At 51.1% G+C, this 26261-nt stretch overlaps 1 protein-coding gene across 4 annotated transcripts in view; it reads left to right on the top strand.

Annotated features, from left to right (window-relative positions):
• TET3 (tet methylcytosine dioxygenase 3) overlaps positions 1-26261 on the top strand; it is a 97264-nt gene that overhangs the window by 5614 nt on the left and 65389 nt on the right. For 3 of the 4 annotated variants that reach the window (XM_073897517.1, XM_025868377.2, XM_025868378.2), the window contains one exon: positions 11679-11735. In XM_073897517.1, coding sequence (XP_073753618.1) covers positions 11679-11735 — 57 coding nt within the window. Of the gene's footprint in view, positions 1-11308; positions 11366-11678; positions 11736-26261 lie in introns of those variants that run through there. The other variant, XM_073897518.1, reaches the window with a different exon arrangement.

Genomic DNA, 26261 nt, shown 5'->3' with positions numbered 1-26261 from the left:
GGGAAGGGGGAGACATGTTACTGGCATCTGAGGGTGGTTTTTGGTTTGGGCTCAGGAATAGAACTCTGGAGTTGGGCCCTGATTCTTCAGGTGGGGCAAGACACAGCATCCAGGAGTCTCTTGAGAACCATTCCACCTCCTTGTATCCCTCCTCCCTGGCATTTCTTTTTCTAGGCACCTTTTCCTTCTACCCATCTCCACCTCCCCCTGCCTCCTTTGAGCTGTCTGCTGACAGCTGCCTTGTATCATTCTGTAAGGGGGGAATGTTATCTTGGGTTTCCCATCTTTCTTCCCTGCTCCTCACTCTTTTTTGCTGTGTGTGTGTGTGTGTGTGTGTGTGTAGGGGGAGGTGCCATGGAGCCCCTTCACTCAGAGAAGAAGTTCAGCGTTTTAAGACTAGCAATAGCTCGCAGGGACGGGCCCTCCCACCAGAGCCAGGTGACTGCCTCTCTGGGACTGAAAGTGAGGCCATCCACCTTGACGTGGTTCATTCCTGGACTGTGGTCTTCCTTCCTAATGGCAGGAAGGATTTAGATCCTAGGTTGATGTCTGAAGCTGTTAGTCTTCACATTCTTTTTACCTGAGTGGTGACTTGTAGCATAACGAAGATGCCTAATTAGAAAAGTAGGGTTTGGTGGGTGTGGAGACAAAGTAGGCCTCAGATCCCAAAGCAAGTACTGTACTGCTTACTGTCTTGAGCATTGGTTTCTCTTTCTCTCGTTTTCTCCTTTTTTTTTTTTTTTTTAAGTAGGCTCCATGCCTAGCATGGAGCCCAATGCAGGGCTTGAACTCAAAACTCTGAGATCAAGATCTGAGTTGAGAGCAAGAGTCGACACTTAACTGACTGAGCCACCCAGTTTCTCATTTGTCAGATGGAGCATCCATTTCTCATTTGTCAGATGGAGTGACCCTTCTCTGCGGGGTTGTTGTGAGGATTAATGGAGATTAAAATATGCATAATGTCTGGCACATAGTAGGTAATCAATAGACAGTGACACAACAGTCCTAGAACACCTAGAGAAGATGCCTGGGAGTGAACCCCAACTCTGAGTGATGGCAGTGGGTGAAAGACACGGAGACAGCGTGGTATCTTCATGCATAAACGATTGTGTATTAGTCTCTGAGTTGTAATTGTAGAGATACATAATACAAATTAAATGTTTATCTCAAGACATCTTGTAGCTTGCTCACAGAAGAACCATGGAGCCAGGCAAAAGGAGGGAGGAATTTGCAGCCTCCCTGCTGGGGGAGGAGGCTAGACACCCAGGGGTCAGGCACTGCTGAGGTCTTGGTCCTGACTGAGAAGTTGCTCGTGGGTGAAGGCAGTAAACACCTGATAGGCAGGGTAGGAGAATAAGTCTTAATGGAAAAAAACAAACAAACCCTGCTTAGAGAAACATACGTGTAAGGTGGGAAGCTTGACTGAGAACATTGTGGGTGAAAAATGAAGAGAAATGGGAATATATATATATATATATAGTGTGAGAACACTGTCTAGCCCTCAGCCAAGTGGATTCAGTGGCTCTCTCTGCCAGTTTTGAGACAAGATACCTCAGAATTGGGGATCCCTCCACAGTATCAGAATACCTATGAATTCTTGCTTCGCCTGTCGGTAGTTCTGTGTTTCTGAAGACAGAGGTTGTGAGGAGGGGTGCTTTCAGGCTGGTGCCGGTTTGCACCAGCGAAGGGAGAATTGGTAAAAGAGAGGCGATCAGATCCTTCATAGAGGAAGGAACCCCATCTTAGCGTTTGGGAAGCCAGAGTGAAGGCTGGGCAAGAACAGGCATTTGCCACAGAATTTAGAAATTGTTTTTCAAAAGCAAACAGTTTTTAACCCCATGGCCACAGACTCTAAAAGGGAAGTTAGCAGGAGGGATAGGATTGCTCTCTAAAAAGGAAATGCTGACAGTACAGCCCTGAATGGTGCCCCAAGGAGGAAGGTGGTGGGACTCAGGGAGAACTGAGCCATCTGTGTGGCTACATGAGCTGCTGTTCAGTGAGCGCAGATGGTGGAAGGCCACGCTCCGTATGTGGAAAGGGACTGCGTGTCTCTGAAGGCAGATTCAGGAGTGGCCTGACCCCTGAAGAGGAGTGTCAGGAAGTCCAGCGGCCAGAATGTGCTGAGGCTGGTGGAAAATACTCAAGACAATAAATGTCTTTTATGTATTCCCAGGGCAAGAATGAGAAGGAAGAGTAGGCTTACAACTTTGGGCGCATAACGGGGGACAGAGAACAGCCCCTGGGGCCCTGTGCTGTTGGGAGGTGTGAACTTGGGGAAGACCCCAGCGGGTGTGCTTAGGAAAGGAGGGCCCGTCAGCTGCCTACACCTGAGCGTGAGCCCTTCGCTTGCTATGGTATGGAACCCCGTCACCCATGCTCGCAGAGTGACAATCTTTATGCAGTTATGGTGGTTGAAAGAGGGCTAAAAGACCGGAGACAGGCAAAAAGTCCCAATTTTTCAGAGAGATTTTGGAAATTTTAAGCACATAAGCTTGACATCAGTTTTCCATCTCTTTAGAGGAGGTTGTTAAAAAGGTAGTTTGTGAGACTAGAAAGGCAAGTGGTGAGCTCTGGTGAGGGGGGTGGTCCTTGTAACTCTTTATAAAGCAGCCCAGCCAAATGAATAGATCTGGATTTCTGCAAATAAATGATGGCATCTCCTGCAGCTTCTTGGACAGATCAGAGGGCCAGCTTTTTATTTAAAGTCATGCTGAAGAGAGGCCACTGGTATAACTGCCTGGTTCAATCTTTTTATCAACCGTGTGGATCAGGGATTCCACATTGCGATCCCCTGGGTTCCACTCCCAGGGATTCTGATTTAATTGGTCTGTGGTGAACCCAGTGGGGCTGGGGCACCCCAGGTGTATCTAATGTGTAGCTAGGGTGGAAATTCTCTGATGCAGATGAGAGACTGAGGTGATGAGTGCCGACCTGGGCTCTTCTAGTGCAGGTTGCTTGCTAGCCGTGAGTCTCAGAGTATCTGAATGGTTCATGACCATGCATCCTTCTTGCCTATCCGCGGACCAGCAGCATCGGTATTACCTGGGAGCTTGTTAGAACTGCAGAATCTTGGGCCCTACCTAGGACGTACTGAATCAGAATCTGTACTTCAACCAGATTCCCAGATGATTTGTATGTCCATGAGAGTGTGAAGAGCTGATCTACAGCACTTGTGTGACTGAGAAAAGGGGGTGGAGCTTGGAGAAGGGGACAGAAGTAAGTCTGGATGAACAGGTAGAGAACTCCAGTTGCCAACAAGAATAAGGAAGATGACCCAATCCATTTCTTTTCTTTTCTTTCTTTCTTTTTTTTAAGATTTATTTATTTATTTTAGAGAGCATGCATGCGCATGCACATACACAGGGTTGGGGGAGGGACAGAGGGAGAAGGAAAGAAGCTTCGGCAGACTCCGAGCTGAGCGTGGAGCCCCACGGACACGGGGCTCGATCTCACAACCCTGAGATCACAACCCGAGTAGAAACCAAGAGTCAGACGCTTCACCAGTTGAGCTACTCAGGCGGCCCCACCCCAACCCATTTCTTTACCCTGCAGGTCAGGGAGACATAACCTCTTGAGATTTGCTTCAGGTTTATTCTTGTTAGCTTCTAGTCTAGTGAGTTATCAATAAAACCTCTTAAGAACTTGTGGAACTTGTGTGTGTGTTTTGAGAGTAGTCAGGAAAGGGCTCCCAGAAGATGTCTGCTGGTAAAGTAGCCTGACTCAGGATCTTGGAGCCCATGAGAGTAGTAATTGGTGGTGGTTGTGAAGAGGAGGGGTATGTGTTTGTAGAACCTTGGGTCTTATGGGAGGGTTTGGAGACTTATGGAGGGGAAGGCATGTGTACCATCTTCCTAAGTTGTAGGTAGGGAGTAGGTGTGTCAGATCTGTGGGTGGGGTGGGGTGGTGATGGTGGTGGTGCAAGTATTAAGCTGAATGATAGAACAAGGGGCTAAGGAGATTGGGGTGGTCTGGAGTAGTGGGCCCCAGCCAAACTTGATGGAATTTAATCAGTAAATCCAGAGTCTTGTACTTGTTTAAAAAAAGAAAAACTAATGCACAAGTAAGGAACCCTGGTTTCCTAGCAAGTAGGAAGAGCTGAAACTCTTAAAAGGGTTGTTGACAGCCTATCTCGAGATCTGTCAGAATGGTCACATGCAGGATAATTGAAGGAAACAGGGCTGTTCAACTTGGAAGTGAAGAATGCTAAGATGAGTCTTATGTGAAAGAGGGAGTCAGTTTCTATGTGTAGAGAAGTGTGCAGAACTTTTAGTAGTGGGTGGAAGTTATAAGCAGGGAGATTGAACCTATGTTAGAAAAAAGAATGGTCTAGGGGTGCCTGGCTGGCTCAGTCGGTGAGCATGCGACTCTTGATCTCGGGATTGTGAGTTCAAGCCCCACTTTGGGTGTAAAGCTTACTTTAAAAGAAAAAAATAATTGTCTAGCATTTACAGCTGTTCCAAAAATGAAGAGCCAGCCCTGAGAGGGGGTGTGTCTCCTGTGCCTGCACATGTCTGGGGAGAGGCTGGGTGTTGACTGGTAGGGACATTAGGAGGACATCCTCTATCAGGTGGGGGCTTCCACGCTTGGTGTCTTCTGCTGAGACTGTAAAGTATAACATCAGGTCTGTTTTCATATTACTTAGACAATTACATTGCAGAAGAAACGTCTCTCTTAGGCCATAAAAGTTTTTGGTCAAGTTCTAGATGATCTTAGACCTAGACCTAATCTCAGACGTATGTTGGAATAGAGTCTGTGAATTTTCTGAAAATTTCTGCCAAATGACAGGTAAAGGTGCAGGGGTGTGTTTTCTCAGGGGAGAGGGCCCATGGTCTTCAGCAGATTCTCAATAGTATTCACGGCCTCCCCAAATTTAAGAAATGTTTTCTATCTGAGCTGTCCAGTATGGTAGCCATTAGCCCTGTGTGGCTGTTTAAGTTTAAATTAATTAAAATGAAATAAAACCAAATTCAGTACCTCAGTTGCACCAGCTACCTTTCAGTTGCTCAGTATCCAGATGTGGCCAGTGCCTTGTGTATGGGACAGTGCAGATATAGAACGTTTCCATTACTATGAAAAGTTCTGTTGAATATGGAGCTTCCCTGTGTGGTCTCTGAACCCTCACTGAAACCTGTATCTGGGTTGGGGAAATAGTTGTTTCTGTTGGCTGCTCTCAGAAGAATATTTTGGACTGGGATCCCTGTCCCCACCCCACCCCCAAGGTAAGCGGGGAGGGGTGTGGAGGGTGCTGGTGCTTTCCTAGGCTCTAACACACCCTGAAGCTCCTTGCCTCCCCTTGAAGGCATGGGCTGTGTTTTAATTACCTGCTATGGGGAAGGAATAAGGACAGGAATGAGGCCTGACTCCCCCCCCCCCAAAGGCTGTCTCTGAAGCTCGCTAGGGGCAAGTGGCCTCTCCCACCCCCAGTCTTGACCAGCAGCCTTGGTGAGCCTTGCCTGTGTTTGCATCTAGCCCTGTTGTCTATTCTTTGCCTTGGGCCTCTCATTCTGGAGAAGGCATTGTGGGGACCGACTGGTTGAAAGACCACATCAGGGGTCTCAGGAGTTGTCACTAACCCCGTCCCCATCACTTCTTCACAGCTCCCTTGTGGATCGAAGGCGGGATGCTCAGGAAGAGAGGCACCCCTTCATCTCCCTTGAGCCCTACTTGGGCCTGGCCAGGCGGTCCTGGGGGAATCGCTGGGGGCTGCAGGGGGCCTCTACCTGAGGGTGGCCGTGCAGGGTAGAGGCTGCTGCCACCTGCGGTGGACACACCCTCTGGGGCCTTGTCTCCTGTCGTTTGCATAAGAAATCCGGTAACCTAAGTTTTTCTTAGTCTTTGAGGGAGAAGAGAAAGCTGGCAGCCCAGTTGTGGGGTGCCTGGCTGGCCTGCAGGTGACCGCAGGTCTGGGGATTGCTTGCTGGCTCTTCCTCCGCCACCGGCTCTGACCCTGAAGCTCCCAGTCCAGTGTGCCCCACCTGCGCACACCCAGCCGGGGAGCCTGCGGACAGAGGGTCTACCTGCCGCTGCTGGCAGGGCAGCACCTTGGGATCCTCCAAACGGAAGGGGAGTTGCACATGGAGTGGCTCGCTCTTGTCTCATCTTTTCCTCTATGGGTTGCTCTGCTCTTTAAGGGTATGCATCCATGCCCCCAGCAAGATGTGGGGCATTGGGAAGTCCTGGTGCTAGGACGAGGAAGAGAGGCACATTCCCTGAATGTTTCTTTGGTGCCAGGACGGCAGCGTCCTTGGTGCTGGGGGAGGGCTTTGGCTTCAGTGTCCCCGAGCAGGACGTCATCTGCTTTGACTTGGAGACCTGCGAGTCGCCTTCCCAGCCTCATTCAGCGAATCTCGCCTGGGACTGGCTGTGCGCAAGGCGCGCTCCGAGCCTCAGCGGCGGGGAAAGCGGAGGCGGCGCTTACTCGGTCCTTAATGAGCTCGCAGTCTGGGGAGGGAGACGAGCGTGGAAACAAATAATTACAGCACAGTCTGTCAGGGCTGTAAGGGAGGGACGCCTCGAGGGCAGAGACCAGCCTTACTCACCATTGGGCCCAGTGGGGAAGGGAGAGGACATGTTCTGAGAGTTTCAGTGTAGCCATAGGTGAAGGTCATGAGGGGGCTTCCAGGAGGAAGGGGGCATCTCCCCTGAGTCTGAAGTGTGTGGAGATGCTTCTTGAACGCTCAGGGCTGGTGGCAGGGTGTGGAAGGATGCGAACAGACTGCAGGGGGCCACCCGAGGGTATTCCCAGATCCTCCAGGTGGTGGGGAAGACGCTTTGTGTGAATTGCTCTTGGAAGTCTTCCCTGGGCGCTGTCCCCAGCATCCCCATCTAAACCACTCAGCATTCCTGTCCCACTTCTCAATGACCTCTTAAGGTCCCGTGTTGTTTGCTTGGATCCTGGGACATTTGGTGGCCCAAGGCTGTTGAATTTGGGGTGGGGAAGTAGACTGGAAGACTTTCTCACTAGCTTTGAGGACAGCATGCGGGGTATGGGCAGAGCTCCATCCTCTGCGCACTAGCCTGGGGGGCCCAGGTGCATTCTGTTGGTGAGTTCGGAAGCAGGCGGGCCAGCGGAGTTGTTGGCAGGCTCCGACTACATTCCCTCGGACATTGCTGGGTGCCTGGGTTTAGTCCATCTTCGCTGCGTCTCCAGGAGAAGCACCTTTTCTCCTCCTCCTCCTCCTCCTCCCCCCCCCTCCTCCTCCTCCTCCTCCTCCTCCTCCTCCTCTTCCTTCTCCTTGTGATTGCTGTTGACACAGACTTCCGCTGCCAAAGCTAATTGTGAGGCCTGATCAGTGAATGAAGGCAAAGGCAGTTCCCATGACAACCGCAAAGAGTTTCAAATATAGGGGATGATGTGTGTGATGGGCTGCAATTACTTGGGTGGAAATTGATGCGTGGACACCGGGGACTTCAAACATAGGCTCTGAAGGTGGAGGGGGTATTGGGTTTCTTTGGCAGGATCCTTTGTGTGATGGAGAGGGAAGGAGAGGAAGGTATGACTTCTCCCACAGTTGATTTCAGGTGCCTTCCGTGTGTGGTATGTTGGGCAAAACCCTGCAGGGGCTTTGGGAATGCACGACTCCAGCCATTCTGGTGGGGGAGGCAGGACACCCAGACAGACAAATAGCAGTACCGAGTGTCAGATGAGAAACGTTAGAAGTACTGTCAGCTGACAGAGGACTGGGGTAACCCTAGAAGGCTTCCTGGAGGAATCGGGTCTTGAACTGAGGTTTAAAGTAAAGCTTTGTGGGGAGTGACCTCATTCAGGACACAGCTGTGCTGGAGAAGAGAAGTTTATCTTCTGCCAACGCTAGAAGAGGTAGGTTGATACGAAAATCCTAGAACTACACAGAGCAGCCCGGCTGTATCAGTGCAAGTGAGGGGGTGGCAAGAGCCCTGCTCAGTCATCAACCTTAGGCAAGATGCTTAGTCTCCCTGTAAATGGATTTCTCTATCTGTAGAATGGGTGTGAATAATTCCTATTTCACTGGTTTGTTTTGAGGATTAAATAAGATATGCTACGCCATGCTCCAAGTGTGGGGCCCTACATGGGGGTTGATGTTTGGTTGATGTTCCTGCACATGCTCCTGAATCTATGTCTGGATGTGTCCCCATCCCCTAGTCTTTGTATATCTGTCTGGTTTCCGGCCTGTGGGTACCCATGTTACTGAGGTTCTCAGTGTTGGGGTAATTTGTGTGTTCTGAGAGTGAGTGAATCCATCTGCCTCTCCTCAGTGGGGATGGCTGTGGCCCTATTCCTCTTTTGGGAGTATGGTGGGACTGGGGTCATGACAGAAAGTGGGGAGGGGCCCCTCAGCCCCCAGGGGTCACAAGTACCTCTGGGTCAGTCACTGAGAAGTCCAAAATGTCGAAAGAGAGGCCTGTAGAGATGGGAGAGGGTTGGTTGTGGGGTGTGGACAGTGTCTCTGCTAGGAGCATGTACCTCTGTGACTCCTTGGAGCCCTGACATTCCAGGTTCCTCAGGAAAGGGCAGGAGGCCCGTGTGGGACAGAGACGGGGGCAGGTAGACTGCCCTGGGGACCATAGGCTCTGGTGAGCCAGGACCTGTGGGTAGGGTAAGACTGAATTAGCAGTGGAGTTCCGGGGGGGGGGGGGTTCAGACAGTCAGGGTGGCTTCTGCAGGCTGTGGAGGAAGACGTGCTGGTTGAACGAGGCTAAGGCTCAGCTGTAGTTCAGTTCGAACAGGTCTGCCCTCTCCAGAGAGCAGGTGTCCCTCTGATCCTTGGGGACCTCAAAGAGAAGGTCAGTCAGGAGAGTGGCCTCCATATTTCAGTGCCCAACCCCCTGCCTTTCCACCCTCCTTGCCTAGAAACTTAGCACAGCCTAGTTAAGTCAAGGGGAAGACGGGGGCCCCCCGCCCACATGGGGAAGACCGCCGTGTAAATAAATAACTGTGCCTGGTTGTGACCGGTGCTCTGGGAGAGGCTGTGAGCTGCGCTGTGAGGCCCCGGAGGAGCGGGGGATGCCCGTGGGGGCTAGAGGAGCTGGGAGAGCAGCAGAGGGAGGGAACAGGCGGAGGAAGCCTAGCACCGGGCAGGGGGAGGGGAATCCAGTCAAGGAGCAGCTTCCCAAAGTCTCTGAGGCATGAAAAACGTTACTATTCTCAGACCCATAGCTTGAAGGGAAGTGGTTAGGTTCAAATGACCCTATCCCTTTTTGCATTTCCCTGGGGTTGGCAGAGAGCGAGGGGGCTGAGAGAACTGGAATGAACAAGGCCTAGATTGGAATTCTAGCTCACTCCTCACCAGCTGTGTGTTGCTGGGCAAGTGACTTAACATCTCTCGTCCGCTTCCCCATGAGAGGCAAGGTTGTGTGTGGAGTAAGTCAGATGCTCAGTCAGATGCTCCTACAGCGTAACTGGCACAGGGCCTGGGACGCAGCAGGGGCTTGATAAACTGTGGCAGCCGCAGCGGCAACAGTGTTAACTGTTACTGTCCAAGCAGTGGGGGGGGGGGGCGGCAGGGGTGCTGGGGACCAGAGTAAAGAGGGGACTTCTCTTGGCCTGGCCAAGGTAAGAGCTTTGGGGGTGCAGAAGCCGTTTCCCATCTTGAGCCATGGTGTAGGACCCTGCTCCTTGCCTTGCCTTGTTGCCTACCCTGGAGAGGAGCCAGCAGGGCTGCCCTTTGTCCCCAGGGGTGAGGCAGGTGTGGGCCCTAGTGCTTCTTGGAGTCTCCTCACCAGAGGCCAAGGCAGCTCCTCCCATTCTGAGTATTAGCTTGGGACCCCGTGAAGGGGGCAGCAACTGGGCAGGTCACTGAAACAGAGGCTCCCACACATCCTAACCAGTTCTACCAGTTACCTCTCCTCTGTGGCCTCAGCACCTTCATCTGTGAGATGAGAAGTAGCACATGGTGAGCTCCCCCTCGAAATTCAGAGTGATGGTGGCTTGCTCTGCTCGGTCATGTGGCAGGCACCATGCTACCTTTCTTTGTAGAATACTTCTGACTGCGCAGGGCTTAGCTGGTGTTTGTAGTTCCATTCTACAGAAGAGCCAAGTGAGGCTAAGAGAGGTAAAGTAACATGACCATGGTGCTGCGGCTGGCTGGTGATGGAGCCAGAAACTCAACCAGACGTGCAAGCACCAGAGTCTGTGGCTGTCGCTTTCCCAGGAGGTAGAAACTTCGGGGGTATTCAGCTACAGGGAGGGGATAGGGTGCAGCAGGGTGTGCCCAGGAATGCCCAGGAAATGAAATCGAGGAGTGGTTTGTAAGACCTTCCTCTCCCCATTCTATTCTTTCCCCTCCTGCCATTCTTCTCTCTCCTGGGTGTTGTAGCGTTCAAAGGCTCAGAGTCTGGGAAGTGGAGGCCAGACCTCTTGGGGTCTGGGTCACCTCTTGTCCTCAGCCTTTTCCAGGGATTGGGAGCCCTGAGGTCTGGGGGGCGCCGAGGACCTGGAGGGCCACCTTCTGTGGCCTTTCTAAGAGAGGAGGAAACATCCTAGTGGTGGTGGCGGAGGCTGTCTGGATAGGGTGGGGTGTGTTCAGGCATGAGGGATGAGCGATCTAGGGTGAGGTGTGGGTGTTTGTGTGTATGGGGAGGGCAAGGCTGACTTGGTGGGCTTCAAGCCGTCTGTTTTCCGAGGTGGGCACAAGAGGGAGGGAGGAGCAGGACTATGTGTCACGGTTAAGAGTCTGGTCTGTAGAGCCAGATGGATCTGGCTTGGAGTCCCACCCCTGCTGTGTTCCAGCTGTTGTCACCTTGGGTAAGTTCCTTTACTTGTCTCGCCTTGTTTCCTCATCTGCAAAAATGGGGTAAACGTTCATACTGCCAAGACTTTTTTTTTTCTTGGAAGATGACGGAGGTTGTCACTCCTCCTGCTCTTATCCTAGCACCTGGCACTGTCCTCGCTGCTGCTAGGATGAGGCAGTATGCTGGTGTCCTGGGGTGACAGAGGGGCTGGAGGGGGAATCCCACCAGTCCCCCCCCAGGTCGACCCCGGGCGCCGTCTGCCCTCTTTGACTCTGGAGATGCAGAGGACGCCCTGGGTATTACCTTCAGGGTCCCCTGCTCAGGAGGAAGCGGGGTGCCCCGGGATCCCCGGCCTGCCGGGGAGCGGCGACAGACCTGGGCCGCAGCCAGCGCAGCTCCGCGGCACCCTTGGCGGCGCCCCCGCCTCCCGGCTGGGCAGGTCCAGCACCCCCCGGCGGCCCTGCCCCCGCCGCCCGGCGGGCCACGGGGATTGGCTGGTGAGCGCGCCGCCCCCTCCACACCAGCCTCGCCGGCGGCGGGGAGGGGAGCCAAGCCGGCAGCTGGCCGCCGCCTCCTCTGCAGTGCCTCCCTCCGTGTGCTCCGGCGGGGATAATGGGAGGCCCGCCGGCCGATGCACCAGAGGAGGCCGGCCGAGGTAGAGCGGGCAGGGCGGGGGGAGACGAGGCCAGACAGGACGCAGGAGGAGGGGCAGTGCCCTCCTGGATCTCGGGAGGGTGGAAAAAGGAGAAATGAAAACAAAAACACAGGAAGGCGAATGAGCCCATCCACCAAGAGTCTGGGCGGCAGCTGGAGGCAGGAAGATGGTCCCTGCTATCCTTTCTTTCCGCGGCCCCCTCCCTCCTGTTCTCCTCCTTCCCCTGCAGTGGTGCTGGGGCTGTGCAGCCGAAGGACTTTGCTTCTTTCCTCGTGTCTGCCTGGCTCATCAGTCTTTCTGGCTTCTTTTGCAGGTGGAAATAAAGGCTGGTGAAGGAGCCGGGCCGTGGGGACAAGGGGCTGCTGTCAAGGTACCGTGTGTGTGTGCGCGCGCGCGCGCGTGCGTGTGCGCGTGTGTGGTGGGGGTGAAGTGTTTGACTGGATTGGATAAAAATAAAGGGTCTCCTCTGGTGATCCCTTAATCTCCCACTGTGTGTGTAGCAGCAGCTGAGGGGGAGGGGTGGCGGGGGTGTGGGCGACCAATGAATTCTCAGGCCTGTGTGGGTTTTGTTTGGATTCTTTTTGCTTTCTCAGCTGGATGGTTTGGGTGCTGTTGGGATTGGGTTTGTTGAACTGTTGGTTTTTTTTTTTTTTTTTTTAAGACATGCAACCCACTCCCCACCCTTGCCTCTGGAAATCTCTAGAGAATGTCCCTGGTGCTGTTAGTTTGCATCCAACCTGCAGAAATCCCGGGGCGCCCTGGGGGGGGTGTTAAAGGGGGATGGGGGGATTGTGCTCCTGAGTCTGAAGCTGATAGGGTGTCATTAGTCATGCTGCTGTCACCATGGAGATGGCTGGAGAGGAGAGGAGGTGGTGGGGGTGAGGATATTTTGGGTAGGGTGGGGGCTGATGCAACATCATGACTGGGAATCCGTCGGGCGGCTGTTGTTACTCTGTGCAGCTTGGTGTCTGGGGGACTGGGAAGGGAATGTTACCAGGTGCGTGGGAAGCAGAGAAGGGGGCACTGTGATCGCCTGAGGGCTGGGACTGGGGTATTTGGGGCAAAGCAGGGCAGAATCTGGTGGGGTCTCAGCCATTACTAGGGAATACAGATGTTCCTCTCACGTTGGCAAGGACCAGGATCGGTAGGTTTCCTTGGGCTTTGCTCCTCTTTTCAGGGCTGGGGACCCGCTGAGTGTTTGGGATTACTCAGCAGTATCCTCTGCTGGCCCAGGGTGGGGAAAACAGAGCGGGAGGCAGCTTCATGTGGCTGCCTCTCAAGTTGAGAGCAGAGAGGCTGGGGAAGGAGTGTGGGGACTATCAGGGCAGGGGCAGGATGGGGGGAGGGAGCCTGTCCCTGCCCCTGCCTCAGCCCTACTTTCCCCTTTGGCCCTTGGAGCCCTTCGGGAGCTATGGGAATCAGGTGGCTTGGATAGCAGGTGGGCAAGCTGCTGAAGTCCCCAGAGGCTTTTAGACTTTGGTCCCTGGCAGTCCTTCTGCCGCTTCCTGGGAAAGCTGTGGGAAGCTCTGTGGAGGTGCTGGAAGTGGCACCCTGCCGCCTCACTGACTGGGTGGGGACGCTGGCGGGGAGGGACTCTGCTTCCCCACGTGGGATGGGGGCTCCTGGGCGAGGCGGCTGCTGGGTGGATCAGGAGCCGGGGTGGTTCCCTGGCCTCCTCCCAAGGAACTTGAGGCAAGGAAGTGCTTGGGGGAGGGCATGAATTTTGCTTCTGAAGCCCCGTTCTGGGGGAAGAAGAAGAGCCAGGTGGCATTAGCTCCCCTGGGGAGCTGGGCAGGCCTTGGTGAGGCTGGGAGCAGTGGGCGGCCCCTGAGGGAAGCAGAGGGTGGTTGATACTGGCGGTGCTGTGGGTGGGGAGGAGAGAGCTGTGAGCTCACTCGCTCCCTTCTCCAGAGCAGAACCCCCGGTTCCACCTCCACTTCCTTTCCTGGCCTCCCACTGCTGACTGGGGGAGCTGTAAGCAGTGTGTGTGCTGTTGAGGGCTGTGGGCACGGAGATCCTGCAGTGCACCTGTTCTGCCCCCCACCCTGGGGAGAACAGGACAAGGGGTTGAGCACAGATGGGCTCAGGGCGGAGGCAGCTCCCTCCCTCCGCTGTGTCTCCGGCCTTGTCAGCCAGAGCTTCCCTCTCTGCTGGAGGAAGGCCTGCTGGCAGGTTTGTTTACTCCCCAAAGCACCCCCCTCCTGCCTAGCGATGGCTTCTCTTCAGTTCTTTCCAAGCGTGTTCTCCGTTTCTCCCTGCCTGCGTTCTGCTGGCTCTGCAGTGCTGCTGGAAGCTCTCAGCCTGATACCTCAACCTTTGGTGTTGTGGGCATGCGGCAGAGGCTCCTTGAAAAAACAGAGGAAGCCTTCCAAGCACATCTTCCTCCTTCCCCCTTCTCAGCGTAGGGCCTGAGCCGGCTGTGCTTTTGAAGTTCCGAGATTGTGTCTGTGCTTGTTTTTATTGTTGAGTTGTCTGTCTGAGAATCCTAGCCTCCTCTTGGCCTGGCTTGGGCATTGCCAACAAGCGCTCAGATCTGACACTCTCCCGTCCCCGCCTGCCCCTCCCCCATTCCTGGTGCCACCTTTCCCTCACATGGAGTTTCCTTAGGTGGCCAATCAGGTGCCGTGTCCCACATACCCCGATGAGGCAGTGTTACCAGATCATCTTCCCTCAGCAGGTCGTAGTGTAGGAAGATGTGTCTGGTACGTGAGCTCATTCTGAGATCAGGCCAAGACTCTGGGACATGGGACAAGGGGGCATCACTTGTCCCAGTCTGTGTTCCCACAGGATGGGTGCAAGATGGGTAAACCTCATGGGTAAGTGGTGTGCAGCACGCAGTGGGAATATGCTCATCTGCTGTGTGCAGTCCAGCCAGAGTTTCAGGCACATCCATGCTGTAGGGTTTGTGTAATGCCTAGCACAGGCACAGAGTTGAGTTTGATAAACGCAATTTGTCATTTTGCTGGCTAGTGTGTTATGTGTCTACCCATGATAGCCCAAGGAACATGCCATAGCACACACTGTTGCCACCGCCTCCTTCTTGGCAGCCTGGACAGGAGTGAGTGCCCAGTGCCGAGAGCTCCAGGCCACCCCTGCTTTCGGGCTCCCACGCTGCTCCCACGCTCTGCCCCATGGGAATCCTTGACTGGCTGAGGATGTCTGGAAACTATTTTGGGACTGTGCCCGGGATCTCTGCCTCCTGTCTCTCCTTTGGACCACTGCAGAAATGCCCCTTTGTCGAGGATCTGTGATCCACACACCGTGGGTGACTCCTACTAGTTCTTGCTTGCTTGTTCTTCCTACTCTCCAGTCCTTGATGAGGGTCTAGCAGAAACTCTTTTTCTCCGAGGTAAGTTTTCAAGCAGCAGTGAACTTGGGGAGATAAGGACTCAGGTGAGCGTGTCAGGCTAGAGCAGGAAGGGAACCAAACACAGAGTTGAGTCTGGGAATGCTGAAAGAGAGCGAGAGAGAGAGAGAGCTCGTGCTCCCCCCCCCCCCGCATGTGTGATAAGGACAGTAGTTAGAGTCCCAGAGCTCAGCCCCACCTCCTTAGTGACCCCAGCGCCTTCTGGAACCATTGAGAGGACAGCGCAGGATAGATATGTGAGCGAGCCAAAGGGAGAGAGCCTTCCTGCCTGCCACAGTGTAAGGGCCCGGGAGCCGCCCGCAGGGATCACAGTCAGGGCTCCCGTGGCCCACTTGCTGAGTTTGCTGAGGAGGGGCCTAGGCTCCGGGCTCCCCCCAGCTGCTAGAAATGATCTTTGTGGTCCTGCCAAGTCCCCTCCCATACCCCTGAGGCTGTAGCAAGGGGTTTGGCTCACCGGAGGTGGGGGCGGGGAGCATGGGGAGGGGCTTTGGTTTGGCTCAGCTTCCGGGTCTCCCAGCTCTCTTTCCCACCCTGACCTCTTGGGCTTTTGGCCTCATTTCCTCTCACACTCTTGCATCTGGCAGTCAGCTGAGGACTCCCCCTTGTTCCCAGCATGTGTGCAGCTTCTGAGAAGGAGGTGGCTTCCTTGGGGGTTAGTTTAGGAAGCTTTGGGACAAATAGGGGACCGGCATGGCCCAGATGGTGAAAAGACTGTGATCCTACTTGTTTTATCGCCCCTTTTCTTTCCCTTTGTCTTTCAACATTTATGAGCATTTACCATGTTCCAAGTACAGTACTAGATACTGAAAAATAAGTCCTCATTTGTTCTTCACAGTACCACTGAAAGGAAGAGACATTGACAAAATTAGCAAAAATCCTAACTCAGACTGGGAAAACCAGCACTGGCAAGTTTTCTTTTTTACGCAGCGAAGGCTTTTGATCTTTGTGTTTGGGGCTGTGAACTTGCACGTGGCGGACCAAACCCTTTGCCCCCAGCTGTGCCTAGCTCCTGGCTCTTTATATTCGCTTTCATCACTGGCTCAGTGGACCTCAAGGGACTTTGCAGGAAGAATCCACATGCCAGCCTTGTTTTGAGTAAGTGTTTCTGGAATCTGGTGCTTGCAGATTAGGGTAGTGGGGTCAGGAATGAAATAGTTGGGAAGAAAGCTTAGTTTTGAAAGGAAAAATTGTTGGTTATAGATGTGGTGTGTCTGAGATTCAGGTAAAGCGGGACGGAAACACCATGCCCGGGCGGTCCACCTTGAATCCTGAATCACCTATTCAGTGCGAGTGTGTGGGTCCTGCAGCCCGGCCTGCCTTGGGGTTCCCATGGAGACCACCGGCTAAAAGGAGGAAGCTGGGAAGTGCAATTGTCTGGTTTCTTCTCCTCTCTGTTCCCCACTCTGCTCCTGTGCATTAGGCGTGGGGACACTTAATGTTCCGGGACTTTAGTTTTCTTTGTGAAATGAAGGGGTTACCCAAAGTTAGTTTTTCTCAACTGAAATGTGGCAAAGTGCCAGTTTTCTTTTTTTTTTTTCCTTCATTCCCAAAATGTTGCAGATGGAAACATAGCCTTACTTTGTTTGTACAAGGAGTTTGCAGCTTGTGCCAGGCATGGCTCACCTTGGGAGCTCAGCACCATCCAGACCGGTCTGTGAGCTAGGGGATGAGGCGTGTCCGGCGAACATGCCGTTGCTTGTTGTGGCAGGTGCAAATAGCTGGGATGGCTTTAGAAGTTGCGGTGGACTGGTGATCCACAGTTTATGGGCCATGTCTTGAACTGCATTATTTCTGAACTTTGCTTCTGGGAAAGCAGAGGGTCTCTGTTTTGACCCCCTCCCCCTGCCCCTTTCTGGACAGGACTCCTCTCTTCTGTACCGTCCATCTGGAGGACGTGTGGAAGAGTAGAGATCTTACTGTCCCAGAGATTCTTTCCAAGGACCTCGAAAGATTTACCTGCCTCTCAGCTTCTGTAGATAAGGATGCCTGCAGTTTGCCCTTTCTTCTCTGCGAGTCTCAGATTCTGATGGAGAGGGGTCAGAGCCTGCGGAGCCCCCAAAGGGGCAGGAGTGTGTGTGTGTGTGTGTGTGTGTGTGTGTGTGTGTGTGTGTGTGTGTTTGCGTGTATGTACCGTGTGCCTTAGAGGAAGAGAACAGTTAAGGAGAGGCCAGGTCTCCTGTAGATGCCAGAGTGGACTTGGGCCCTACAAGATGCTAAAGCTCCATTGTCTCAGGCAGGGTACCTTGACTTTTGAGCTTTTTCCATCTGGCGGCTCTCAGTCTTCCAGAGATATAGCTCTTTTCGTCTGGGGGCTGATCACAGACTCTGTGCTGGTTTCTGTAAGGACAGACATCCCAGTATTTTTGATGGCTAAAGTTTGGACATTTCCTTCCTACTTTATCCCGCTTTCCCCCCTACACACTCTGTAAAACTTGTTGTTTTTTTCTGCTGAGGATCTTTGGTCTTTTCATGTAGGATGCTAAAGACTAGACAAAAAATAAAAATAAAAATACTAATTTCCTACTACCACAGCTGCCTCATCCTTGAGGAGAGTAGGGTAAGGGCTAAAGCATAGGTTAACACTGTTCTGCCACAGAAATATTCCTTAAGAGGCAAACATCCCAAGGACAGTAAGATTAGGGTCTGAGCAAATCCTGGTTACCTCTGTGGCCTGGAACTCTTGTGCCCTTGGTGCTTAAGTAATTGGATTTCTCAACCCCGCCTCCAAGCATTTTTCACATGTAATCCTAACCTCATGGGCTTTGCGAAGGAAACAAAGACATTGAAAGGGTTTGCAACTTGTCCCTGACAGTGAGCTCCTAAACTCCCTGCCCTATTGACTGAGTTTTCCTGCTTTGCCTCTTCCGCAGCAGGCACCCACGTCCCCTCCCCCTCAATGTTCTCCTCCCCCAGAGTCTGCTCTTTTAGCCTGTGGGCCTTGGTTCCCAGCCCTGCTACACAGATGGAGTTTACTGAAGGAGCTATTTCTGCCCATCCACCGTCCTGTATCTTAGGAAGTTTTCATCCCTGATTCCTGCTGGTTTCTCTGCATAAGGTGGAGGGTATAGGGAGACCAGTAACTATAGCAGAGGCAGAGACCCTGGAAGGGTTCTGGGCTGAGTCCTCTCTGCATCTCCAGACAGATTCTCTCTGCACCACCTTCTTCCTTGAGTGTGGGCCAAGGCCCAAGTCCCCTGGGCCAAATCATTTCTCTGCTGGCTTGAACAAGTTCAAGCTGGGTACAGGGAGCACCCTCTGACCCCCAGGCTCTGCTGGACCCAGAGAGGGGAGGCTGCCTTTCCAAGTGGGATCGTTGTTACCCTACACCCTGAGCTGTGTAGGGGGCACACAGAGTTGGATTTTCAGTGGAGTGGGGGAAGCTGTGCCCCAGATATGCCCATTCTATTTTTCCTGGTGCAACACATCCCTTTCTCTTCTCCTGCTGTGTTCTCCATCCTAGAACACTGTTCATGGCCTCAGCCCATGCCCACTCTCACCCCTTATGCTTTGAGCTTAGCCCTAAGTTCTAGACTGAGCAGAGGGGGCCTTTGAGGGGACTGCTTTGTGGGATATAGGCCAGGGACTCCTTATGTCAGTTATCTAGGAGCTTATAAGATGCTGTGGGGCTGGCTGTTGGGCCACGATAGCCATCTGCTTTGGTCAGACCTGTGTTCCTCTCACACATTTAGGTAGAGTGGATACAAGATGAAGGTGGTATAGGGTCCCAGAGATGAGTGTTGGAAACTCTGGGCAGGTGGTCCGTGTGGCATCCCTGCCTCACTGGCCCTGCCACTTCTCCCTGATGTGATGGTTGAGCTATACGCTGACCTCTGCCCTGTGGCCTTCTCACTGTTATTTTTCCTTGGTTTCCTGGTTTCCAGCTGTGGGTTCCTGGTGGTATCATTTGGACCCTGAGTAGTAGTTAGGGCTTAGCTCTGGGGTTGTGTGGTTGGAGTGGTACATGTTTTTGGGGCTGTACTGGCAAGTGGTCCAGAGCACTCTGAACACTTGGCTGGGAGCCAGCGCCCAGGGCTCTGTGCCCAACTCTTGGGAAGCTCCTCTCCTACCCTTCCAGAGGCTGCCTCCTTCCTGTGGGGGCATGGATCCCCCCTGGTCTATGCCTGGGGTCTGGGGGTCATAGGACATGGAGGAGGACCTGGGAGGATGCCAGGGCACTTCAGCCCTAAATGCTCGCTCCCACCCCCATAGCCTCCACCAGGACAAGCACGCTTAAGCTTGCTTGAGAGAGTGCCTGGGGGCCAGTCCCTCCAGTTCAGCTAGTTCAGTGGTTCTCCGTGCCACTGCGTACTAGAATCATCTGGGCAGCTTTTAAAAAAGAAAATATCAGTGCCGGGGCCCAGCCCCTGAGAGGCTGATGTAATTTGTCTGGAGTAGAGCCCGGGTGCTAGCATTTTTCAGGACTACTCAGGTGATGCAAATGTGTGCTGCTTCATCCAGTTTGGCTTTCCTGTGTCTCCCTGACTGCCCCAGAATTTTTTTCTTGTCCATTGATAATTTTAGTAGTAATCAGTCAAGAGTTGGGAAAAATGAAGACAGCGAGACATGTCAGGCAAAATACCGGATTGAATGTTCTGTTCCATGAAACTGGTCCATGAGTTCATATTTATCAAAACCAGAGTTTAAGAGGGAAGCTCTGTGGCCGAGGACAGAAACTGAGTGTTCTCCTCTGAGTTTTTAATTATTAAAAAAAATTTTTTTTATTGATATACAGCATACACACAAAAGGGTACATACTGTATGCAGCTGGGCGAGTAAAGACACCTGCATAATGAGCCCCTGGCTCAAGAAATGTGTAGTCTCCCCCCACTGCCATCGTCCAGGATTTCTGTGTCATTTGCGCAGAGTCAGGTCAGGGTATGCAGTAGTATAGCACTGTGTGCTGGCTTCAGCTCATCCTCCGCCAGGAGCTGGGCTGCACGCTGTGTGGGTTGCCTGAAACTGAGGACACAGGGCCCAGGAGGCCCGCAAGCCCCTCCCCTGGCTAACCAGCTCCCCGCTCACCTGTAAAGTTCCTCCGCCACCTTGGCCGTGAGCCTTGCCCAGTCCTCAATCTTGGCTAAATCCAGAACTCTGTTACCATTTTTTGGCTTTTTAGTCTCTCTTTTTTTTTTTTTAAAGATTTTATTTATTTGAGAGAGAGAGAATGAGAGATAGAGAGCACAAGAGCGAAGATGGTCAAAGGGAGAAGCAGACTCCCCGCCAAGCAGGGAGCCCGATGCGGGACTCGATCCTGGGATTCCAGGATCATGACCTGAGCCGAAGGCAGTCGCCCAACCAACTGAGCCACCTAGGCGCCCTTTAGTCTCTTTTTGTATTTTACAGATAATACATGTTCTTTGGAAAAATTAGAAAATAGAAATAGACAGAAGCGGAGGAATTTGCCCATAATTTCACAACCCAGTTAACCACTGTTTAGTAGTGTTCCTCTAGACTTGACTCTGTGTATGCAGTTGACCCTTGAACAATGGGTTTGAACTGTGTGGGTCCACTTATACGTGGATTTTTTTTTTCAGTAAATACATTATGGTACTGTCCATGCGTTTTTCTTATGATTTTCTTAACATTTTCTCAGTTGTCTTGTAAGAATACAGTAGGTCATACGTATAATGTGTCAAATTGTGTGGTCATCAGCTGTTTCTGTTATCAGTAAGGCTTCCTGCCAATAGTAGGCTATTAGTGGTTCACTTTTTGGGGAGTCAGAAGCTCTATGCAGATTTTCAACTGCATGGGGGTCAGGGCCCCTAACCTCAGGTTGTTCCAGAGTGAACTACTAATTTTCTGTTGTTTATAAAAATGGAGTCCTGCTGTGGTATAGCCCGCTTTACCCTACATATTACTAGTTGTAGTGTTGTTGCTTGAGCACTTAATGTGTGTGTGGTGCATGGGGCCAAGTTTTCATAGTTCTTATGACAACTTCGAGGCAGGTGGTAGTAGCCCCCACCTTTCAGATAAGAAAACTGAGATTCAGGCCAGTAGTGTGACCAAGGACTGATACTTCTCCAGGAGGTGGAGCTGACTTCAGAGCCGATCCCCTTGTCTCTCTCCTAGGACTGTCCTTCCATGTTAAATTCATTTGGCAAATATTTAGTGAGCAGAGGCCATTGTTCTCCTTAGTGATTCCCCCTCCCTTTTCACTCTAATATGAATGTCTCTAGTGTTTTACCCGTAAGCATGGTATTGCTGATTGTTTGAGGTCTTTATGTCATGTTAGGGAATTTACCTCTTGCTTCATTTTATTAAGAAGTTTTTCCCTATTAGTAGTGGATGCTTCATTTTGTCACATCTATTTAACATGGTTTGAAGGTGGAATATTTCTCCTTTGCCTGTTAATAGGATGAATTCTGTTAATGCATTTCTTAATATTGCACTATCTTTACATTCCTTGAATATTCCATACTTGGTAATGGGGTATTTTTTTTTTTTTTAGCATGCTGTTTGATTTGTCAGCGTGGGAGTTTTGCATTTATTTTTGTGAAGGAGATTGACCTATAATTTCTGTGGCTGTTGTTACAAAACATGTACTTTGTGTTTTCTATGAAAGTGATCTTTTCAAATTTAATAGCATCATGGGTATACGGTTATTGCCCTTCAGTTCCCTCAGTAGCTGTGATTTCTTTTCACTTTCTTAATTTCTAACATCGTACATTAATTTCTTTTTTTATGTAACTTAAAAGCACATAGATTTGTCAGTTGTGCTTTCTATTTTCTTTTCTTTCTTTTTTCTTTCCCGCATGCCTGACGTGGGGCTTGAACTCACGACCCTGATCAAGAGTCACATACTCAACCGACAGAGCCAGCCAGGAGCCCCAGCTCTCTGTTTTCTAAAGCATGAATTTCTGCTTTAGTCTTTATTGTCTTCTTTTCCTTAGGTTTATTTGGTATGTGCTTTTTCTAGATTCTCCATTGGATCTGTAAGACACTCTATTTTTTCTTTTTCTACTTTTTTTTTTTAATCATCACAGACACATTTAAAAATATGACTTTTTCTCTAAGTTTTCCTGTGGCCTCTTTTGCAGGTTTTGCTATTTCATGTCTGCTCCTGCTCTTGGGGAGATGCTGATGGCACACCCAATGTGAGAATACCAAGTTCTAGTGCAGCCCAGCTCCCTTTCCTCCCAACAAAGGAGAATCACTGGCTGTGAAACAATGGCAGGGCCAGAGAAGGCACTTGATTACTTTTAGGGGCTTTGTCTCCAAACCGCTGGGCAGGGGACCTAGTAATAGCTTACCAGCTTAGCAGCCAGACCTGTGGGGGGAAAATTTTTTTTTTAACCTAAACAAAATCAGTTTGAATTTACTGCCTAGGACCAGAGAATATCCTAGGCCCATATAGAAGTGTTAGTAGTATTGAGAAAAGCCTCATGCATTAGCAGCAGAGGAAATGAGAAGCTAAGGACAGTGAAGGGGAAGAGGGCAGGGGGAGGGAGATAAAATTTTGATCCAGAGCTCATGGCCTAGCTGAGCTGGTCAAGGCTGCAGGTTCAAGTCTTGCTCTGTGCTTCTTTGATGCAATTCTGGAAGATAAGGCCCAGCTGGTGCCCTGAGGCTGTGAAGAGTGTGCTAGGATGGACAGGACAGTAGGGTAAGAGAGAGGGATTCATAGCACCAGGAAAAACAGTGTGGGCATCTCTGGGAGTCAGTCTCCAGTGCTCCCCTGCAAATCCAATTCTTTATTCCCCCAGAACTCAGGGTGTAGGGCAACAATGATCCCAATGGGGAAGGCGCAGTTTCCCCTCTGCAGGTCCAGCAGAGTCTGGTGTGGTGGGGAGTCCTCTGCACCCCAGCCTGAACTTGTTGAAGCCAGCAGAGAAATGATTTGGCTGAGGGGTCACACTGGAGGGAGAAGGTGCTGCACATCGGGGGATAGATTTTTTTACCCTTTACCTTGACTCCATGGAGAGCAGTAGTAAAGGCCAGGGACAGAGAGATGGTGGATTTTGAGTTCAACCTAGAAACCACTAGCAATATTATTATTCTTTCTTTTCCCCAAATGGGCAATACATTTTTGGACTTTAAATAAAAATTTAAGTTTAAATAAAAATAAAAATAAAAATAATACATGCTCATTTCACGAACTGAAAAAATATAAAAGTATATAAATTAGAAAAATTAGAAACTGAAAATTGCAATTTCTTCTCCATCCTGGTGTAATCTCTATTACCAATTTATACATATCTTTGCAGACTTTATTTTTTTTTAATATTCACACATACACACACACATGCATGCACGTACTTTTTTTTTTAAGATTTTATTTATTTGACAGATACAGCGAGAGAGGGAACACAAGCAGGGGGAGTGGGAGAGGGAGAAGCAGGCTTCCTGCTTGAGTAGGGAGCCTGATGTGGGGCTCGATCCCAGGACCCCAGCGACTGTGCCACCCAGGCACCCCTCTTTGCAGACTTTTAAAGTGAGTATATGAACTTACTTTTCCTGCAGTAATGTGTTTGTACAATCCTTTATTTTAGGTATTCTTTGATTTGCTCATTAATGTGTTGAGAGCATCTTTCCATGTCAGCACATCTATCTTAGCCTTTTAAGGGCTATAGAGTCTTGCATTTTATAGGTTTATTGTAATTAAACTGATTCCCATTGATGGACATGTACAGTTCCAATTTTTTTGTAATTATAAATGATGCGGTAATTGACATATTTGTACATATATTTTTTGGCTCTTTGTTCAAGATTTATATTTGTATATGATTTGATAGGGATTGAGTTTTTCCCAGATAGGAAGCCTATTATTTCCAGTCTCTTTATCAGCTATTTATAGTTTCCCAAATGGTTTATAATTCTACCTTAAGCATTTTATAAATACATATTCATGGGCATCCTAAAGCCTCTCTTCAGTTCCATTGAATTGTCTGATTCTGTGTCAGTATTTTATTGTTTTCTTTTTAAGATTTTATTTATTTGAGAGAGAGAGAGAGAATGCACATGGAGCATGGGGTGGGGGCAGAAGGAGACGCAGACTCCCACTGAGCAGGGAGCTTTACACAGGGTTCAATTCCAGGACCCTGGGATCATGACCTGAGCTGAAGGTAGATGCTTAACCAGCTGAGCCACCCAGGCGTCCCAGTACTTTATTGTTTTAATTACAGCAGTTTTTATATAACAGTTGGGTTAAACCCGAAACTCATTTTTTCCACTTTTTTTTTTTGGCTTTTGTTTTATATTTCCTTTTCCAAATAAGCTTATAAACAACTTGTCAAATTCTGTGAAAAATGTTGTGATTTTTCAGTTGGAATCACATGGAATTTATAGATTATTTGCGGGAGAATGAGAGCTTTACAGGGAGTCTTCCTATACAGGAAATGGGAAGTACATCTTTCCATCTATTCTAGTCTTCTTTGTGTGTCCACCAGAGTTTTAAAGTTTTGGCTCTTACACATATCTCATTAGGTTCATTTCTAATGTTGTAGGTCTTGTTATTACAAGTGAATGGGATCTTTTTCTGTTACACTTTTTTTAAGTTTTATTTACTTAAGTAATCTTGACACCCAGCTTGGGGCTCAAACTTACAACCCCCAAGATCAAGAGTCATGCGCGCCCCTGACTGAGCCAGCCAGGCGCCCCTGTGTTACGCTCTTTAACCTGTTCCTGCAGGTATATTGGAAATGCTCTGGGTTTTGTCACCGGCGCTGGGCCCCAGCAGCCCCTCCTTCCCTCATCCCTGTGCATGAAGTCTGCACTTCGTAGCAGTACTTTAGGGCCTGGTATGAGTTCCTATGGTGAGGTGCTTCCTCCTCTTACTCAATTTCGTTTCCCAGTAGCTGGCACAAGGCCCAGCATGCAGTAAATCCTTTTAATAAATACTGTAGAATCAACCTGATGAGAGACACAATGAGCTTCACCTCCTCAAAGTGTGACAGCCTAGGCCAGTCTGAGGAGCAAAATCTAAAGCAGGCCTGGCTGCGAGCCTGGAGGCTGTGAGCTGGATAACAGACCAGGGGCACCGGCCTGATCCCCACCGTAGAAAGAAGGTCCTGGGCTGTTTTCCCACAGGCAGACATCTGGGAGGAGCCCTGTGAACCCACACCTTGTTATTACCTGGGGACTAACAGCCCAGTTGTCATTAACTCTCATTAGTACTAACTAGTAGGGAGCGTTGCCTTCTCAGTTCCCAGACATCTGAAGGTGGCCTAAAACACAAACTTACCTGCAACTGCTCTTTGGGGATGAGGATTCATGGAGGCTGGAAGTAGAGCTTACAAAGGCCACTGGTGAAATTGGTTCCACTTCTGTGTGCCCGGTCTTCTTTCTTGAGGCAGCATCTTTGTTCGTTGCCTGGCTATTCTCCAGAGTCTAAGACTCCCACAAGCGTCTTCTTAGGTAGAACCTATCAACGCGTTAATCCTCCCTGTTGTGTTTGCATTTTATTTTTATTTATTTATTTTCTAAGTAGGCTCCATGCGCAGCATGGAGCCCAGCTCGGGGCTTGAACTCACGACCCTGAGATCAAGACCTGAGCTGAGATCGACAGTTGGGCGCTTAACCGACTGAGCCACCCAGGTGCCCCTGCATTTTAAACTTGTAATTGGGGATCGGGAGGCACTAGTTCTCGATGGAGCTGTCCAGTGCAAGCCCCTCTGTCCTGCCGCCCTGCCCCTCACCCCATAACTGCAGGTTCCTGGTCTCTGCTGCCCCAAGAGCTGGGATGGAGATGGAGCTGCCTGCCTGCCTAGGAAGGTTGTGTCTGCTGGGACCCATGAACAAGGGACCCCCCCCCCGATGCTTCCCTGGGAGACGTGGGAACCCTTGCTGCTGCTAAGCAAGGGCCAGATGCCTGCCTTTTGCCCTCCCTGAAAAGAAGGTGGGGAGAGGGGTCAACTTGGCTTGGGTTAGAGGTGGGCTGAGATCTGCTTCCCAGTCACCATGAGGTCGTCCCGCATCTGCTTCAGCGTGTCACCAGTTTGTGTTTGCAGCAGCGAACAGTTCTCATTTAGCTGGCGGTCTGTGCTCCTTCTCCGCTTTCACGTTCAGGTGGCATAGCAGACGCGAGGGCTTTCTCCCGCTCCTCTGCTAGTGTATCGAAGTCCCCTGGGAACCAAGAGGTCAAGGAGGGAGGGGAAGATCTGCTCTGGATCCCTACCCCACCTGCACCGTACTCCCTCTGCCCCTGCCCCCCTGGGGGAGGGGAACAGCCCCAGGGCCGAAGGACGTCCCTGTGGGCCCCACCAGCACCAAGTCCTTGGGCCCCTGGTGGCAGCCTCCCTGCATCTCTGCCAGCTCTAGAGGAGCTACCCTCTCAAGGTGCCGAGCAGAAACTGACAGATGGACCTCCGTGAACCTGCGGAGCGGTTCCAAATGCCTTCTCCTGGAGCAGAGCGCATTCTGGCAGGGAGGCTGGGACACAGGGCTGCTCGGGACTTCAGCTCCCCTGTTGGAGAAAGCCTTTTCCTACCCCTGCCTCCCCTGCCCACCTGTTGCCCTCTTTAAAGAGCAGAAGCACTGACCACTGACTGGTCAAGCCTGCATGTGCACATAGTTGGGGGTGGGTAGAAACAG

Source organism: Callorhinus ursinus, unplaced genomic scaffold, assembly GCF_003265705.2.
Source record: "Callorhinus ursinus isolate GAN/ISIS: 27379988/994484 unplaced genomic scaffold, GSC_fseal_2.0 scaffold10, whole genome shotgun sequence".
In the NCBI taxonomy this organism is placed as follows: Eukaryota; Metazoa; Chordata; class Mammalia; order Carnivora; family Otariidae; genus Callorhinus; species Callorhinus ursinus.
This window is presented reverse-complemented; position numbering and strand designations above follow the sequence as displayed.